Raw genomic sequence first — 17031 nt, 5'->3', positions numbered from 1 at the left:
CTCTTTGCACAGGGTCACTCAGGTGTGTGCTGTAGGTATGGCATCTCCCCCTGCTGTGGAGCCTTGTTACACTAGGCCCCCGGGGTCAACCTGGTGTGTGCCACAGGTTGGGCATCGCCCCCTGTTCTGTGGAACCCTGGGTATACTTGGCCCCTATCTCAGTATTCAGCCAAGATAAGAAAGAGCTTATCCAGCAAGAACCTGAGTTCTGATCTGCTGCCAGCACATGGTTTAAGTGACCTCCATTGACTTGTCCTTGGCCGCTGTAGGGAAGACTCTGCAGGTGTACCTATTTGTATTTTGTTTCCTGAAACATGCCACCAGGAAGAACTGTGTCATCTCTGTGTGGCTGTGATTTATGATTTAAGGTTTTAGTCATAGTCTGAGGTAACCATAAAACCCATTCAGCCAAACATGAGTCCACCAAGTGGGAAAAGGGTTTGGGGATGCAATGTTTTATTTCTCTCAATCATTTTTTGTTTGAATATTCCTTCTTTGGTGTTCCACATTAAGGCTTATTTTTGCTTTGACTTGAAATAATTTTTTGACAGCAATTTGCTTGTTTTGTCAGTGCCTAAAATATGCATGAGAATGGTAAAATAACCCCTGAATTTGCCAATCCCTTGAATTGATCCAAATAGCATTTGAAAAGAGTCTGCAGTACCTCCTGTGGAGAGGGCTACTTCTGCTTAGGCTAAGGGATTCATTCACCTGTCCTAAGGATTTAAAGCATCCTGAGAAAAACCTCACAACATATTCAAGAGTCATGGGTCTTGTGTGGTCATTGAGCAGAGTTTCTTATGTTTAAGATGTTTTTTATATTTAAAATGGCAAACATGATAAAGATCAGTGATTGTCACTGTTATCTTTGTTACCAGCCATTTGCTGTGTCTCTCATAGTGTTCATTTGGAAAGGAAGGTGGAACTTCTGATTTTAATAAATACAGCTTCAGCTATCCCGTAGCATTTAGTCTCAAAAGACAGTTTTTGAAGCTCCCATGATTACTGAAAGCTTTCTGTCCACCTAATGAGACAGTTTGGCAGTTTTCTAATATTTCATCTTTGATTCAGTAGAAATATTGCATAGTGGCATGTGAGCACTTGATGATGCAGTCTGGACTGCTTTGTAATAAATCAATTTGCCAAAGGGAGGAGTTACAGGCTTGTTACTGGCCAGCATGAAGCTCTTGAGTGCATGCAGCTATGATGGGGTGCGGGCATTCTCTGTAGTTCAGCCTTGGTGAGTACATTAGTGCAGGAATCAGGCTCCTGAGAGGGCTACAGAATCTCCTGAGAGTACATGCCTACTGCTTCTGGGCAATAGAGTTGGCATGTGGGCTGGCAGGTGAAGGGCCACCTTCTGATGTGTTTGGGTGTGTAGCTGAGCCAGTTGGGAGGATGTACAATGATTTAAATGAGAATTAAAATATTCTTTGCTATACTGAAGATATTATTTGGCACCAAACACCTTAACAAGTAACCTCTTGGAACTTGAGTCTCATGTTTTCTTTCATGTATGCATTTTCCCACAAGCTTTTTTTTTTTTCTGAAGAGAGAAAGTGAGAGACAGAGGAAGAGAATTTTCAATATTTATTTTTTAGTTTTCAGTGGACACAACATCTTTGTTTGTATGTGGTGCTGAGGATCAAACCCAGGCCGCATGCATGCCAGGCGAGCACGCTACTGCTTGAGCCATGTCCCCAGCCCTACCTACAAGCTTTTGTAGAGTGATGCTTTTGTGGAATAAACTGAGATGAATATGAAGAGGCTTACTAATGGTATAGCATACTAGAAGTTTTGAAGGCCTGCAGCAGACTGAAATTGCAACTGTTGTTATAATTTTATGAAAGACTGTGAAATTCTCAAAATGCTTGTGAATCACCATGTGCTATGGCACACGTACCTGTATTCAAAGTGGCTTGAGATGCTGAGGCAGGAGCATTGTGATTTCAAAGCCAGCTTCCAGGAAAGAGAAGCACTAAGCAACTCAGTGAACCCCTGTGTCTACAAAAAAATAGAAAAGAAGGCTGGGATGTGGCTCAGTGGTGGAGTGCCTCCAAGCTCAATTTCTTTTACTCTCCACAAAAATTCATTAGGTGGGTTATACAAAATTACATACAAGAGGAAGTGAGGGGTAAGGGAAGAATAATACAAGTGGAAGAAATGTTTTACAGTAGAGGGGGTTGAGAGAGAAGAGGGGAGGGGAGGGTAGGGTAGGGGGGATAGTAGAGGATAGGATAGAGAGCAGAATTCATCAGACACTAGAATGGCAATATGTAAATCAATGGAAATGTAATTGATGTAACTGATGTGATTCAGCAATCTGTATACGGGGTAAAAATGGGAGTTCATAACCCTTTTGAATCAAACTGTGAAATATGATATATCAAGAAAGATGTAATGTTTTGAACGACCAACCATAAAAAAAAAGAAAAAAAAATCATTAGGCAACAAGTTTTCATAAATTGTATGATGGGTGGATGGGTGATAAACCCAACCTGATCTTTTATTAAATTGGGAGCCATCTTGCCACAAAGCCATGAAAAGCTAATTTGGGCTTTACTATAAATTACTGCAAACTCTGAACCTGCTTGGAATGCCTGCCCGTGCCTTGAACTCACCCATGCCTGGCTCTCTGACCAGATAGCAGCCCTCTCTGAAACTTTAGTGACACCTCACAAATCTTGGCCTTCCCTGGCCAGACAACGACCCTCTCTGAGGCTCTAATGGTCCTCATAAATTCTGATGTTGGGGCCAGCAAAAAATGTAAACTACCATTAGTGTGATGCTTGTCAGAGTTCTGTTATCTGTAACCCCCTTTGTGTAACTTTCTGGGCTATAAAGCTGGGCTGTAGGAAAGGTGGGGCTGCTGTCTTGTTCCCCGCTGTTTTGGGAGGGAAACGCAGCCCGGCCAGTCGAAATAATAAGCTTGCTTTAATTTGATTTTAATTGGAGTCAGTGGTCTTTTCTTGCGTCCTGGTCTAACATGGGCTCATACGTTATATTGTTTTATGGGTTTTAAAAATATAGATATAGCAAGGGCCTTCACAGGAAGCTTCCAGCTCTGGGACACCTCAGTAATTGATAGTCCCACAAGCGGCCATGGTCTCCTTATCATGAAGTGGTTGTGAAAGCTTCTGCTGTGCAGGGGTCTCTGAAGATGCTAAGAGTTTTTGTCTTAGAGATTTTGGGTGGAGGAAATCCATATGGAGGTCTCTGATTTATAGATGATGTCACTGCGGATATCAAGTGAGACTGATAAAGAAAAAAAAAAACGTTGTCACATGGTCAAGTGCAGCCTAAAAGATGTCAGATTTTCCTGTATTTAAGGAGTGTGTCAGGGACATTTGTGAAAGACTGATGAGTAGTCTGAAAATTTATTTGGTCTTTTCAGTGGTAAGAACAATTTGCAGTAGAATGCTATTGAAATAGAGAAAACAGAAAATATTAGCCAAATCTGAGGCCAAAATATATACCAGTTATTGATTAGACAGGATTAGTAATTTAAATTATATTTGGTATTCGGTATGGATACTTATAGATGGGACCACATCATCAATGAGCAGTAGTGTATTCCAGGCAAAAGTTAAGATAGAATATATCTGTGTTTCATTGTTTCACTGTGATGATTAATGCTACTGTGTTGAAATATTTCAGGATACCCAGATATAATTCTCATTTTTCCAGATTTAATGAACTAGACAATATTAGACTATTAATATTCTGAGATCACTACCCCAGCTCTCTAGGAACCCAGTTTTATAGCCCAAAATATGCAATGAGGGGGTGTCTTGAGAACTTACAGATAACAGGATTTTGGCAAGCATAACACAAAGGCAGACAGTAGGTTAATGAACTACATGGCTTAACATTTCAAGGTAGGGAATAAATTCAGATTCCAACATCAAAATTCATGAGGTGCTGAACAAGGAGCCTCTACCTCAGAGCAAAGACTATCCAAAGAACCTTTGTCCTTGGAAAGACCCACAGAGCACTCCTAGGTACATACCCACCCTGCTGAGTTGTTTGTCTGCAAACAATGGGAGAAATCTTCAGAGCCAGGTGTCCCTGACTCAGTCAGGCTAGGTGAGGACCCATAGCAACCCCCTAGCAACCACCAATGAGCATGAGACAGGAAAAATACCTGGGATGCCAGATGACCCTCCCTGTAGTTATGGTGGTTCATAACATGTTGGGAAACCATGTAGTTCAGTACATACTCCCCTTGTGGCTTAAATCAATGGAATCCTCCTATTGTACTAACCAATCACCCCTACCCAACTTGTTCCCACCAGTGAATATGCTAATCGTGTTTTAGAGTTGTTTTATGATTTTTGCAGGGTGTGTGATGATTTGCTTAGAGATGCTATGATATATGTGGGGTCCCTGCCTTCCCCAAAGAGTGTATAAGACTGCTGCAAACCCTGGGCTCAGGAACTTTCACTGTCACCATTTGCTGTGTGCATGCAGAGGACCCAGCTAGCTCGCCATAAACACCTGTTTGCTGCACACATGGATCTTGGTCTCTGATGGTGATTTGGGGGTCCTGAATTCGAGCATAAGGGTACCACTGAAGTTTCAGAGAGGGTTTTTGTCTGCTCAGGAGGGGCCAGGTATGGGTGACTTCAAGGGATGGGCAGGCATTCTAAGCAAGGTTAGAAAACACAGTAACTTATAGAAAAACAGAAATTAGTTTTCATGAGTTTTGGATGAGATGGCTCCCAATCTTAAGAAGGAATTAGAAGGAGTTTAAGAGTTTGATTCTCAAACCCATTACATTTATGCTCCCACCCACCTTCTTTGTACCACAATAGAAAAAAGGGCTGGGGATGGAGCCCAGGGGTTCTGTATCCCTGCCATGGATTTAATGCCCAGTGTGTGTGGGGGGAGGTAGGGGGAGCACCTACAGTTGAGTTCTCAGCCCTCAAGGGTTATGTGGCCACTATTCCACACTTGGGGGAATGTGACTGTTTATATATAAGCCCCCCTCCCCATTGTCATTGGCAATATTGGTAAGTAGACTGAATTTGGGCCAGTGTACAAGATATGAAAAAATTCACCAATTCAAGTTAAGAGTAAAAAATAAAATTGTATTTACTTTCCAAGAAGGGGTAGATACTGAAGCCGGAAATAGACAGGCAGTCAGTACAGACAGGTAAATGGAGTCAGGTCTGATCTAGGAGGCCAATGTAGAGAGAGTCTGGCAAGTTGCAGACTGTCCCCTGAGGGATGGAAATGTTAATTCCTTCAGAGCCCTTGCTACACCCTTATCAAGAACCTGCCCTTGCTCCTTGCTGTTGCTAAGGTAGCCTGTCTCAGGAATTGCCCCTCCCTACAGGGGACTATATGGGTGTCAATGTGTCCTTGGCTGCTGCACCCTGCCCTTCCGCCTTCAGCCCCCTTGTTTGTCACCTTTGTACCATCTCACCAAGCATGTCTGGGCCTAGTCACCAAGGCAGGAAGGACAAGGATAAAGGGAAAGGCATGGAGAACACAGGAAGCCTAGGACTCATAGAAAGGCTGAACACCTTGCTTCTGGGAATACCAGGATACCAGCTATGCCCCCCTCTCCCTCCTGGGGAGAAGTCTATGTTACTTCTTTTAAAATGAACCCTGCTTTGTGTGCTTGCCTGGGCTTGCTTCTCTAATGTTCAAACTTCAACATGTGACGGGGCAGAACTCCTCCCCAGTAACCAGCGGTATCAACGCCACAGGCCATATGTGCCCCAAGTGGGCTTTCATATGCAGGCTTTATGGGCCGAGCTGAGCAGGGGTATTGTTTCTTTCTGGTTTAACTATCAGTTGAAACCCAGGAAGCTGAGAGCCCTGGGTCAGCAGCTAGGGATATGGTGCTTACCAGGCAGGAGCAGGAGGGCTTGTGGCTTTTCTTGAAAATGTTGGTGGCTCTGAACCGCTGACATGGACAGAACACATGGAATGGGACCCTTCCTGAGATCAATTCAGGTCAGCCTGTGCAATGGAATTACATGTCTCAAGGCGGCATGTGACCATGATCTCACTGACATTTTATGAGACCACCAGATGCCTGAAGTTGAAGCCAGATTTAAAGTTAGGTAGTGTAGTTAGGTAAATCAAATAGGGATTGATATGGAGTAAGATCCAAAATGAAGGCCATGATTAGAATGAATTCCTGGAAAAGTTGAACAACTCTTGGAATGTTAATGAAGTCCCAGAAAAGCCCAAGGCCAAAGCCCATCCCAAAGAAGTGTTAATGACGGTCCCCAGCAAACTTGAAGATGCTGACTCAAAAATCATTCCTGCCCAGAATACTCCTTTGGCCCACCTGTGTCCCACCCTTGACAGAACAAAGGACAGGAATGTGACAGGAATGCCAGAAAGCTAAATGAAGATTTCAGCTATAAAAATGGGAGACAACCATTTCATCTCTTGGGTCCCCTTCTTCCTCTGGGAGAAGTCTTTTCTGCTGTCCTTTAATAAACTTCTAATTTCCACTCTGACCTTGCCTGGGCGTGCTTCTCTGGTGTTATTCTTCAACATTGGGGAAGCAAGGACTCGTCACTGGTCAACAGCGGTAACAAAGTCACAGGTGACACCAAACATACATACAATTTTCCCTCTACACGCATGCCTATGACTGAATTCAGGACCCCCAAAGACCACGAGAGACCAAGATCTATGTAAGCAGCAAAGAGGTGTTTATTGCAAGCTAGCTCCGTCCTCTGCGTGCACACAGAAACTGGTGATGCTGAGATGCCTGAGCCCAGGATCTGCAGCAGTTTTCTACACTCTGGGGAAGGCAGGGACTTCACATGCATCATAGCATCTCTTAGCAAATCATCACACACCACGGGAAAATCATGAAACAACTCTAAAACATGTTTAGCACATTCACTGGCAGGAACAAGTTGTTTAAGGATGAATGGCTAGTAAAAGAGGGGGATGGTTTAAGCCATGAGGGGGTACTTGCTGAACTACATGGTTTCCCAACATGTTATCAACCACCATAAACTACTGGGAGGGTCATCTGGCATCCCAGGTATTTCAGTGTTTCATGCTGATTGGTGGCTGGGGGGGGGGCTTGCTATGGGTCCCCACCTAGCCTGACTGAGTCAGGGACACCTGGCACAGCAGATCTCTCCTGTTATTTATAGATAAACAACTCAGCAGGGTGGGCATTAGCCTAGGAGTGTTCTGTGGGTCTTTCTGAGGACAAAGGACAGGCACTCTTCCTTGGGCAGGCTTTGCTCTGAAGTAGAGGCTGGCTTTTCAATTAGCCTTTCTATAACAGCCCCTGAAGACAGGGCTAAGGACATGGTGCCCTTGTCTTGCTGGTGTAGCTTCACTGATCAAAGTTCCTTTCCTTCTTTGCATCATGACCTTTTCTGTTTGGTTTTGGGGTAAACAGAAGACCTGATGTGTGGGGTCACCAGAGTGAGGTCGCTTCCTAGAACCCCCCTAATAGTGGAATGTAGAACATAGACATTAAGCACAAGGCATCCATTTTATTTCCAGCCCATATTGCTGCCTAAGAGGATTGCCTCCCCTCCCCTGTTTTCCCCCTTTCCGCTGGGGAGAGAACACTGAGTGAAATCACCAACACAATTGCTTCCTTTCTTAGCTCATGCTATCTCCTCAAAAGATCAGTGGTAGAAGAAGGTGATGAGAATTACTGCAACTGTTTTTATTTTCAGATATCATACATGTGTGATATATGTGATATCTTTAAATATTGTTTTAAAACTTTTGAGATTATGTCTTGATAAGTTGCCTGAGGTCACACCAGCTGATATTATATGTGTATAAAGGTCTTTGAGGTTCTGTGGGATAATCCCTGCGGGGCTCAACCTCTGAGCTAGATCCCCAACTCTCTTTACTTTATTTTCAGTTAGGATCTCCCTGTTTTTGAAGCCAGATTGAAAGATAGATAGTAGTTTGTGTATCTAGGTAAATGGAGTCTAATATAAGGTTCAATTAAAAAAAAATGGGGGCTGGGGATGTGGCTCAAGTGGTAGTGCGCTTGCCTGGCATGCTTGCGGCCCCGGTTCAATCCTCAGCACCACATACCAACAAAGATGTTGTGTCCGCGGAAAACTAAAGAATAAATATTAAAAATTCTCTCTCTCTCTCTCTCTCTCTCTCTCCCTCCTCTCTCTTTAAAAAAAAATGGAATCTTACCTGAGCCTGGGAAACAAAAAACAAACAAACAAACAAACAAAAACCTCACCTGAGGAGTAAGTTTTCATGTCCCCATGGCCTTGGGCAGGTCCCAAATACGGTTAATGAAGTAGCTCCCTGTAAAACGGAGATGCTAATCAAACCACCCAGGGCTGTTCCTGCCCAGGTTTCTGCTCCACGCCCCACCAGTCCACCAGTTCCCCACCCTCTGTCCTTCCCACCCATATCCCCTACCATGTGCACCATAAAGGGAAACAAAGGACAGGAATGTGGGAGGACAAAAGATGACCTTAGGTTTAAGAGGGAGAAGACCTCCCCCTTCCAGGGATTCTGCGTTTTGGGTCCCCTTCTTCCTGGGGTGGGGGGAGTCTTTTGTGCTTTCTCTTATTAAACCTTCCACTTTCCACTCTCCATCTGCTTCTCTGGTGTTATACTGCAAGATTCAGGAAAGCAAGGACTCCTCATGGTAAACAGCATTAACATTTGTAAATGCTCACCTGACCTTGGGCTCCTCCTGCCTTAGACTCCTTAAGTAACTTTTTTTTTTTTGTTGATTTTTTTAATTGTTGGGGTTTTTTTGTTTGTTTGCTCCTGTGGTGAGGTTAAAACCCAGGGCATCACCCATGCTGGGAAAGCAGTCTCCCTCAGCCAGAGCTCAATCCCAGGTGTTACCCTTTGTACCAAGTTCAAGCAAAGGCTTCCCACCTGGATTAGTTCCCAGCCCAGGAAAGAAGCTCCACCTGAAAAGGGCTGGGGCCAAGGATCTGCCACTCTAGGCAATTTTGGTTAGTGATTGGATAACCTTAGCTGTCAGTCACAATGCAGAGTCCTGATTGGAGGCGCCCCATTAGGGATGCTGGGGTGGAACTGTCCAATCAGGTTCCTGGACAGAGGGGAAGGGCGGGCTTTGGAAATCTCGCGGGGGTTTTCTTTCTCACCAACTCTGCTCCTTCCCACGTGCTCTGCCCAAAAGGCCTGAGCGATTCTGAGCAGGCTGTGTTCCCCTTGATCTCGGCTGCCTTGAGGTCCTCGAGAGAACGCCAGGTCCCCTAGAAAGACAAAAATGGTGAGTTTGTGTCCAGGGCTGAAGGGACATGGTCAGCACCTGCCTTGGGGCCCCCACAAACAGGCTGCAGAGCCTGGCGGAGTCTCCTCTGGAGGTGGCCCTGGGTCCTGTCCCTTGGCTTCCATTGTTGAATGGGCGGCTGTTGTCCCCAGCTTCCCCTCCCCTCCCTGCTGGTGGCCTGCCCCCACTCTTCCAAACGTGTAGGAAGCAGGATCCCAAATCCACTTTCCTTCCCCCAGTTTAGTTCCTCCAAAAGCTGCTGTAGGTCTCTCAAATTGCAGTTCCCTCCTGTGTTCTAAAATGCCCCATCTTTTCCACTTCCCGTCATAAATATCTGGTCTTCCTCCTGTGTTTCAAATGGACACAGCCTATTACTTTTCACTTTTTCTCTACTGATATCTTTCAAACAATATTTTGTTTTTGTATTGCAGTTCAAAACTAGAGAAGCTTTATCAGTGAAATGCTCAGGCATACCCCCCACCCCAATTTAAAAAAAAAAAAAATGAGATAGTATCCCAGTTGCTTGGGACACTGCCCTCCAACTTCTTTTTTTTTTTTTTTTATGAGAGAGAGAAATTTTAATATTTATTTTTTTTAGTTTTGGGCAGACACATCTTTATTTGTATGTGGTGCTGAGGAGCCAACCAGGCCGCATGCATGCCAGGAGAGTGCACTACCACTTGAGCCACATTCCCAGCCCAGTCCTCCAACTTGTGATCCTCTTGCCTCAGCCTCCTGAGTCCCTGGAATTACAGGCCTGTGCCACTGTCCCTGGCGAGAATAACACTTTTGTTTTCTGTTTCTGAATATCATCCTTGAGGGAAAAGAATAGTCACTTGACACATCCTGTGTTTGGATAAAATAGCTACTTTAAATGAAATAAGGCAGTCGGTTATTGGTACTAGGGATATTGAATCTTGGTTTACATCCACAGCCCTTTTTTGTTTGTTGTTTGTGTGTTTGTTTGTTTGTTTTTGGCAGAAGTTATTTATTTATTTTACTTTGTTTCCATTACTTATACATGACAGTAAAATGCATTTTGACACATTATATGTAAATAGAGTGTAACTTCTCCTTTTCCTGGTTGTACCTAGTGTCCATTCACACTGGTCATGTAGTCACATATGCAAATAGGATAAAATGTCTGATTTATTCTCTTGCCCTTCATCTCCAGCCCTATTAAATTTTGTTTTCAAAGTGGATCTGGCCATGTTGTCCTGCCTCGCCTGGAACTTGTGATCCTCCTGCCTCAGCTTCTCTAGGTGGTGGAATTAAAGGCACTGGCCACCATACCTGAGGAAAATAGTTTATTTTGACCCAAATACTAATGACCATACTCAGGAATGTGGATTCAACTTATCCTGAATGATGTATGTGTTTTAACCAGGAAGAGATTACATTTTTTTAAAATACCAGGGATTGACCCCAGGGGTACTTAAGCACCGAGCCAGATCTGCAGCTCTTTTTATATTTTATTTTCAGACATGATGTCACTAAGTTTCTTAGGGCCTCACCAAGTTGCTGAGGCTGGCTTTGAATTTAGCTGTTCTCCTGACCTAGTCAAGATGCTGGGGTTACAGTTGTGCCCCACTGTGCTTGGCTGACAAGGTCATTTGTAAAAGAAAGTTATGCATGAATACATTAACCAATTGCATTGGTAGGATCATCAGATGAGTGGCTACAGAAAAAAAAAGGGGGGGAGTTTCTTCTGTAGGTCTGTTAAGTACATTATTAGTTTTGGAGGATGGTGGTGATATGTCAGGTAAGGTTGGTAATATATTCTGAGAAGTGCATTTTTTTTGAGAATTTGGGATTAATATAGAGATTAAGGTAATTGGCTATGAAAGGGCTTAAGATATCAGATGAGAATTTTTGGTATCCATCCAGGACCCCGTTTTAGTATCCTCATGGCGGTGTAGTTTCCCAAAGTCACGTGGTCTGAAGGTTCATTGATATAGAGCAAGTTCATAGAGAACTTCAGTTCACACCTGGGAAAATCCTGTGCTTCTCTCTTTATCTTTCTTAGGTATAGACGGCATATCAGATTTCTCAGGCTGGTTTTCTTTTGATACCTCAGAGAGTCCTATGTTCTCAGCCACTATCCTTTCCTGGGTTGCCACCATGTGCCCACAGCTGTCCTGTGCCCTGCATGGTTCAAGGAACTTTAGGCCCTGGGTCAGCTCCTCTTAGAGGACAGCCTAAGTTGTGAGGTACAGCCTCTTGGGGGATAAACTGAGGTTTTGTGGCAAAGGAATGTCCTGGAACAAGTCTCATCTAGACAGCTAACTTCTTGGGACCTTGTTTTCCCCAAGCCTTGTTCCCATCCTTGGAGACAGGTGGACAGTCAGCCTGTGGATGCTGGTGGTGAGAGGCCAGGTCACCAGTGATTCCTGACCCTTGCATTCTCTCACAGTGTGGAGGTGCAAAAACTCTCCCAGCGCATAAGGACCAGCCACCGCAGTGCAGTGCTGTGCAAATCTGAAAAGCCTCATAGGCTGGAGTCATGGTCTAGGTCTCATGGGAGAGTGATCATGGAGTATTTCAGTGAGCATGCCCAGGTGTGAGGATGTCCTACATTTCACTTTTTTGATGGTAATGAGTTATTGAGTCAGTTTCTTTATTAGGCACAGGCTCATCTGTTTTGTGTATTTGTCCTTCTGTGTATGTTGTAGGAGATGGTCTCTCTAAATTATTGGGCCACTTCCTCTAAGTTATCAGATTTGTGTCAAGTGCATGTTCATGATATTGTTGAAGAGCCCATGGATGGTAATGGTGGCCATTTTAACTCTAATGGGTAGTTTCTGTGTCTTTGGATTTCTTATTTGTTGAATGTTATTGTATTTCTCATACCTTTCTTCTATTTATTTACTTTGATGTGCTGGTATGGATTCAACCCAGTGTCTCACTGGTGGTAGGCAAGCTCTCTACACTGAGCCATAACCTCACTCCTGTCCTCTGTTTCCTTAGCCACATATTAGTTTGTCAGAGATGGTGATGTTCATGCAGAACTTGGTTTTGCTGACTGCTGATTTCTTTTTTAAATAATTGTTTTTTTCTTAATTTTTCAAAATTGTTCATAGATCTTTATTTACTTATATGTGGTGCTGAGAATGAAACCCACTGCCTCACACATGCAAGGAGAGTGAGCTACAGCTTAGCCCCAGCTCCAGCCCCTGCTGATTTATTGATTGTGGTTTCACCAACACCCCCTCTTACCCGCCTGTGCTTAATGAATAGTTACCTTGCTCCTTTTTCCTCTCCTTAAGTACAAGGGTCAATGATTGCTTTCATCTCTTCTTTTCTGGAATGTGCTTTGGATGCTGTAGAGACCCCCAGTGCACCATCTGTGCTGGTTTTTCATGTTGGACTTTTATATTTCATTTTTCTCAACATGGTCACATTTGCCCTAAAGTCACCTCTTCTTCCTGTGTTTGTTTAGAGCTCTGTGTTGCATCTCCAATTGCTTAAAGGTTTTCCAGCTGCTTCTGATCTGATTTCTGCTTTAACTCCCATGTTCTTTGAGCCTCCTTGGGATTTCACTGGCATTGCACACTTGTTGAGGTGAGGCTCATGGCTCAGGATGTGGCCTGTTCTGGGTGGTGGTACTGTGATCCTGAGATGGCTGTGTTTTACTTTGATTAATGGCCAGGGAATCCCTCCTGTCTGTTGCTCTGCTACGTGATCACAGACCCAGCAGTGTTGTGGTGAGGTCTCCCAGTGTAGCAGTTTATTCTTCTCTGTCCTGGGGACTTTTGTATGTCTCTGCCTGATGTATTTTGACTTTTTTTTTCAGGTGCATGCTACTAACAATTCAAGACAGTTACTTGAAAATTCAGCCTAGGGCCCCCACATCCTTTTAATCCCAGCAGTTCAGGACTCATAGGCAGGAGGATCACAACTTCAAAGGAAGGTTCATCAAGTTAGGCACTGAACGACTTAGAGAAATTCTCTCAAAAATAGAAATAATTAAAAATAAAATAGGGCAGTGAATGAGGGCTTATTTGTTATGCACCCTTTGGTTCAATCCTTGGTACAAAATATAAATAAATGAATAAATGAATAGAAAAATAATTTATCCCAGGGATTCTGGAGTCTTATCTTACTCAGGCATGGTCAATCTCACGTCTGTTATTTTTCTGCTTTTCAGTAGGTTATTGACAATCCTTGCACATTCACTGTTGCTATGAGATTTAGAAATTCGTGTCTGCTGTTCATTAAGAAAAATGTTTTGAGACTTATAAAACCTTGCAGTGTTGTTGTTTGGGCAAGGTGACATCTTTGGGTCATTGAGTTATAACTAAGACATGTTCCATATTTCCACTTACCTCATTCTGCTTTGACAGTAACCTTGAGAAATCATTAAGTTTTTGTGTTTTTTAATCATTGTGCATGTTTTCTATTTTATTAATTTTGTTATGGAGAAATGCACCTCCAAATATCTAGTTGTTCTCTTCGTGTAATCCCACAAGATGAACACAATCCCCAGTTCACAAATTGTGGCAACCCAAGTGTCAATTTGTCTGTATGCTGTCTGTAGGGGAATCTTCTTTGTGATCCATGCTCAGAAGTCATGGGTGGGGACTGTTCTAGGCATTTCCTTAAAGAAGGAACAATAGACTTTCAGAAAGAATCAAGAGATCAGTGAATGCCGTGTTGTCTATATTAACTGTGTAGGCACAGTGACCCACTGTGGTTGGCAGAATCTCTCTAAATTGCTGAGTTCTATGATTGCAACAATTTCATACTCAGCTTTCTTTCCTAAGGGTAAGTATTATTGGGGATTCTAATATTAGGTCTCCACTGCAGAGAAGGCTGTTAGGACATGTAATAGAGGTGTAACCAACAAAGTGACTCATGATACTGTCTTACTTCCTGTGTACTCACCAATGGAAGGGAGTAAACACTTAGTTGCTTGTCTTCTGAGTGGCTCAATTCTAGTGTTGAAATGTTTGTGAGGAATTGAGTGCAGAAAAGCTTTGTTGGACCAAATCATGGAATTAATCAGAAATTCAGAGAATCGTGTGAACATCAAGCTTGTTGAGTACATATTTCTTCTGCTGTCAATCTCTCCTGACCTCCAGTTAACATTTGTGGGATATTTTAGATCTCAGTGACCTTTGAGGATGTGGCTGTGAACTTCACCCAGGAGGAGTGGGCATTGCTGGATCCTTCCCAGAGGAACCTTTACAGAGATGTGATGCTGGAAGTCCTCAGAAACCTGGCTTCTATAGGTAATAATGATTTTTTAAAATTAATCTACTAGAGAACTCATGTTTATTTTGGTCATTTATTTAGAACATAAAAAGGTTATCAGTTATTGAATTATTGCAGCATAAAAGGCACCTACAATTTGACAAACCATTCTGTCTCCTAAAAATTCTTAAAGATTGTTCTGGTTTCTCATTTTAGGAAACAAATGGAATGAAAAGAACATTGAAGATGAGATCAAAAATTTTGAGAGCATTCTAAGGTAATTGTGCTCACAAGAGAAATACTTGAGGGAATCTGAGAATGTCATATAATTTTTAAAACAGACCAACCCAAGAAATATGCACAATTTGAGAAGTATTTATTCTTATAATATTTTTTCCCAGAAATATATACTAAGCTGTAACAGATATTCAGTCTTCTCAAAGTACTTGGCATGCCAAAAGTATATGATATTGCATGTGAATATCACTATTTGGATAATCACCATAGGGAAGCTGCATAGCAAAGGATTGTTTCCTTTCAATCTCTTGATTTTCAGGCAATTTTAACCCATCAGGAAACCTAGCCTTTACCTGATGTTGGTAGGAATGTAAGCCTAGGTCCTATAAATAAGTATAAAATCATGAATGAATCAAGCATTGATAATGTGCTGGTCATTCTTCAAAGAAGCCATGTGGTGGTAAACTTCAATGGCCAAGAAGATAGTGTGGGGAAAGTTTCAATGAGATTCCAGTTCTTACCTGGACAAAGAAAAATTTTAATAGAGTAAATCCATGTGGTTATTATATGTGTGCCAAAGACTTCATATGCCCTTCATTACTTCATAGGCACATCACATCTCACTCTGGACACGAAGAATGTGAAGAGAAGCCTCGTGAATTTAAACAATATAGGCAATCCCTGGCTTTTCTAAAAAATGTTCACACACAAATGTTAATACAAACTGGAGATGGACCCTATGAAAGTACAGTACGTGGGAAAGTCTTCAGTCGTTCTAGTGACATTCAAAGGCATGAAGATACTCATACTGGGTGGCAACCCTATGAATATCAACAATGTGCTGAAGCCTCATCTTCTTCCACACGTGTTCAAAGACACATGAGAACACACAGTGGAGGTAAACCTTTTCAATGTGAGGTATGTGGAAAAGCCTTTCATTTCCCTTCTTTATTTAGAAGACATGAAAGAACTCATGGAGAGAGATTCTATGAATGTAAACAAGATTGTGAAACCTTTGTTTCACACACAAGTCTTCAAAGGCACAAGATCACACGCATGGGGAATGCACGTTTCAGATGTAAGGTATGTGGGAAAGACTTTGCTTATCCCAGTTTACTTAGAATACATCAGAGAATGCACACTGGAGAGAAGCCCTATGAATGTAAGCAGTGTGGAAAGTCCTTTTCTACATCCAGTTACCTTCAAATACATGGAAGAACACATACTGGAGAGAAGCCCTATGAATGTAAGCAGTGTGGAAAAGCCTTTGCTAGTTCTACTGACCTTCAAAGACATAGAAGAACACATCCTGGAGAGAAGTCATTTAAATGTAAACAGTGTGGAAAACTTTTTTCAAGTTCCAGTGAACTTCAGAGACATGAAAGAACACATACTGGAGAGAAACCCTATGAGTGTAAGCAGTGTGGCAAAGCCTTTGCTACATCCAGTAACCTTTACTCACATGAAAAAACTCACAATGGAGAGAAGCCCTATGAATGTAAGCAGTGTGGCAAAGCCTTTTCTACATCCAGTTACCTTCAGATTCATGGAAGAACGCATACTGGAGAGAAGCCCTATGAATGTAAGCAGTGTGGCAAAGCCTTTGCTGCATCAACTTCCCTTCAGATTCATGGAAGAACGCATACTGGAGAGAAGCCCTATGAGTGTAAGCAGTGTGGCAAAGCCTTCACTAATTCCTCTGGCCTTCACTCACATAAAACAGTTCATAGTGGAGAGAAGCCTTATCCATGTAAGCAGTGTGGCAAAGCCTTTGCTAGGTCCATTAGCCTTCAGACACATAGAAGAACACATACTGGGGAGAAACCCTATGAATGTAAGCAGTGTGGAAAAGCCTTCATTCAATTCTCTGGCCTTTACTCACATAAAACAATTCATACTGCAGAGAAGCCTTACGCATGTAAGCACTGTGGCAAAGCTTTTGCTCGTTCCTCTGAGCTTCACTTGCATGAAAGAATTCATACTGGAGAGAAGCCTTATGCATGTAAGCAGTGTGGCAAAGCCTTTGCTGCACACAGTAGCCTTTGCAAACATAGAAGAATGCATACTGGGGAGAAGCCCTATGAGTGTAAGCGGTGTTTCAAAGCCTTTGCTAGTTCCAGTGACCTTCAAAGACATGGAAGAATACATATCGGAGAGAAGCTCTATGGTTGTAAACAATGTGAAAAAGCCTTTGTTACTTCTGCTCAGCTTCACTTACATGAAGGAACCCATAGTGAAAAGAAATCGTACTCATGAAAACAATTGGCAAAGTCTTCTGTTAATAAGGTTTCACTCTTTAACATGTAGTAAGTTTTCTGTAGAAAAATTCTTTGAATGTGAAATGTGGGAAATCAGTATTTCTTGTCAAAGTGAAAAAA

The 17031-nt window shown here is 42.7% G+C and overlaps 1 protein-coding gene across 1 annotated transcript; it reads left to right on the top strand.

The window, feature by feature from the left end:
• Nucleotides 1-8124: 8124 nt before the first annotated feature.
• Nucleotides 8125-16873, top strand: LOC144371963 (uncharacterized). The gene is given in 5 exon segments (XM_078035327.1): nt 8125-9223; nt 14328-14454; nt 14633-14693; nt 15262-16703; nt 16706-16873. Coding segments are annotated over 5 exon segments (1665 nt in total). The 5' UTR covers nt 8125-9220; the 3' UTR covers nt 16738-16873.
• The last annotated feature ends 158 nt before the right edge of the window (nt 16874-17031 follow it).

This window comes from Ictidomys tridecemlineatus, chromosome Y, assembly GCF_052094955.1.
Source record: "Ictidomys tridecemlineatus isolate mIctTri1 chromosome Y, mIctTri1.hap1, whole genome shotgun sequence".
In the NCBI taxonomy this organism is placed as follows: domain Eukaryota; kingdom Metazoa; phylum Chordata; class Mammalia; order Rodentia; family Sciuridae; genus Ictidomys; species Ictidomys tridecemlineatus.
The sequence above is the reverse complement of the archived record's forward strand: the minus strand, read 5'-3'. Positions and strand labels throughout refer to the sequence as shown.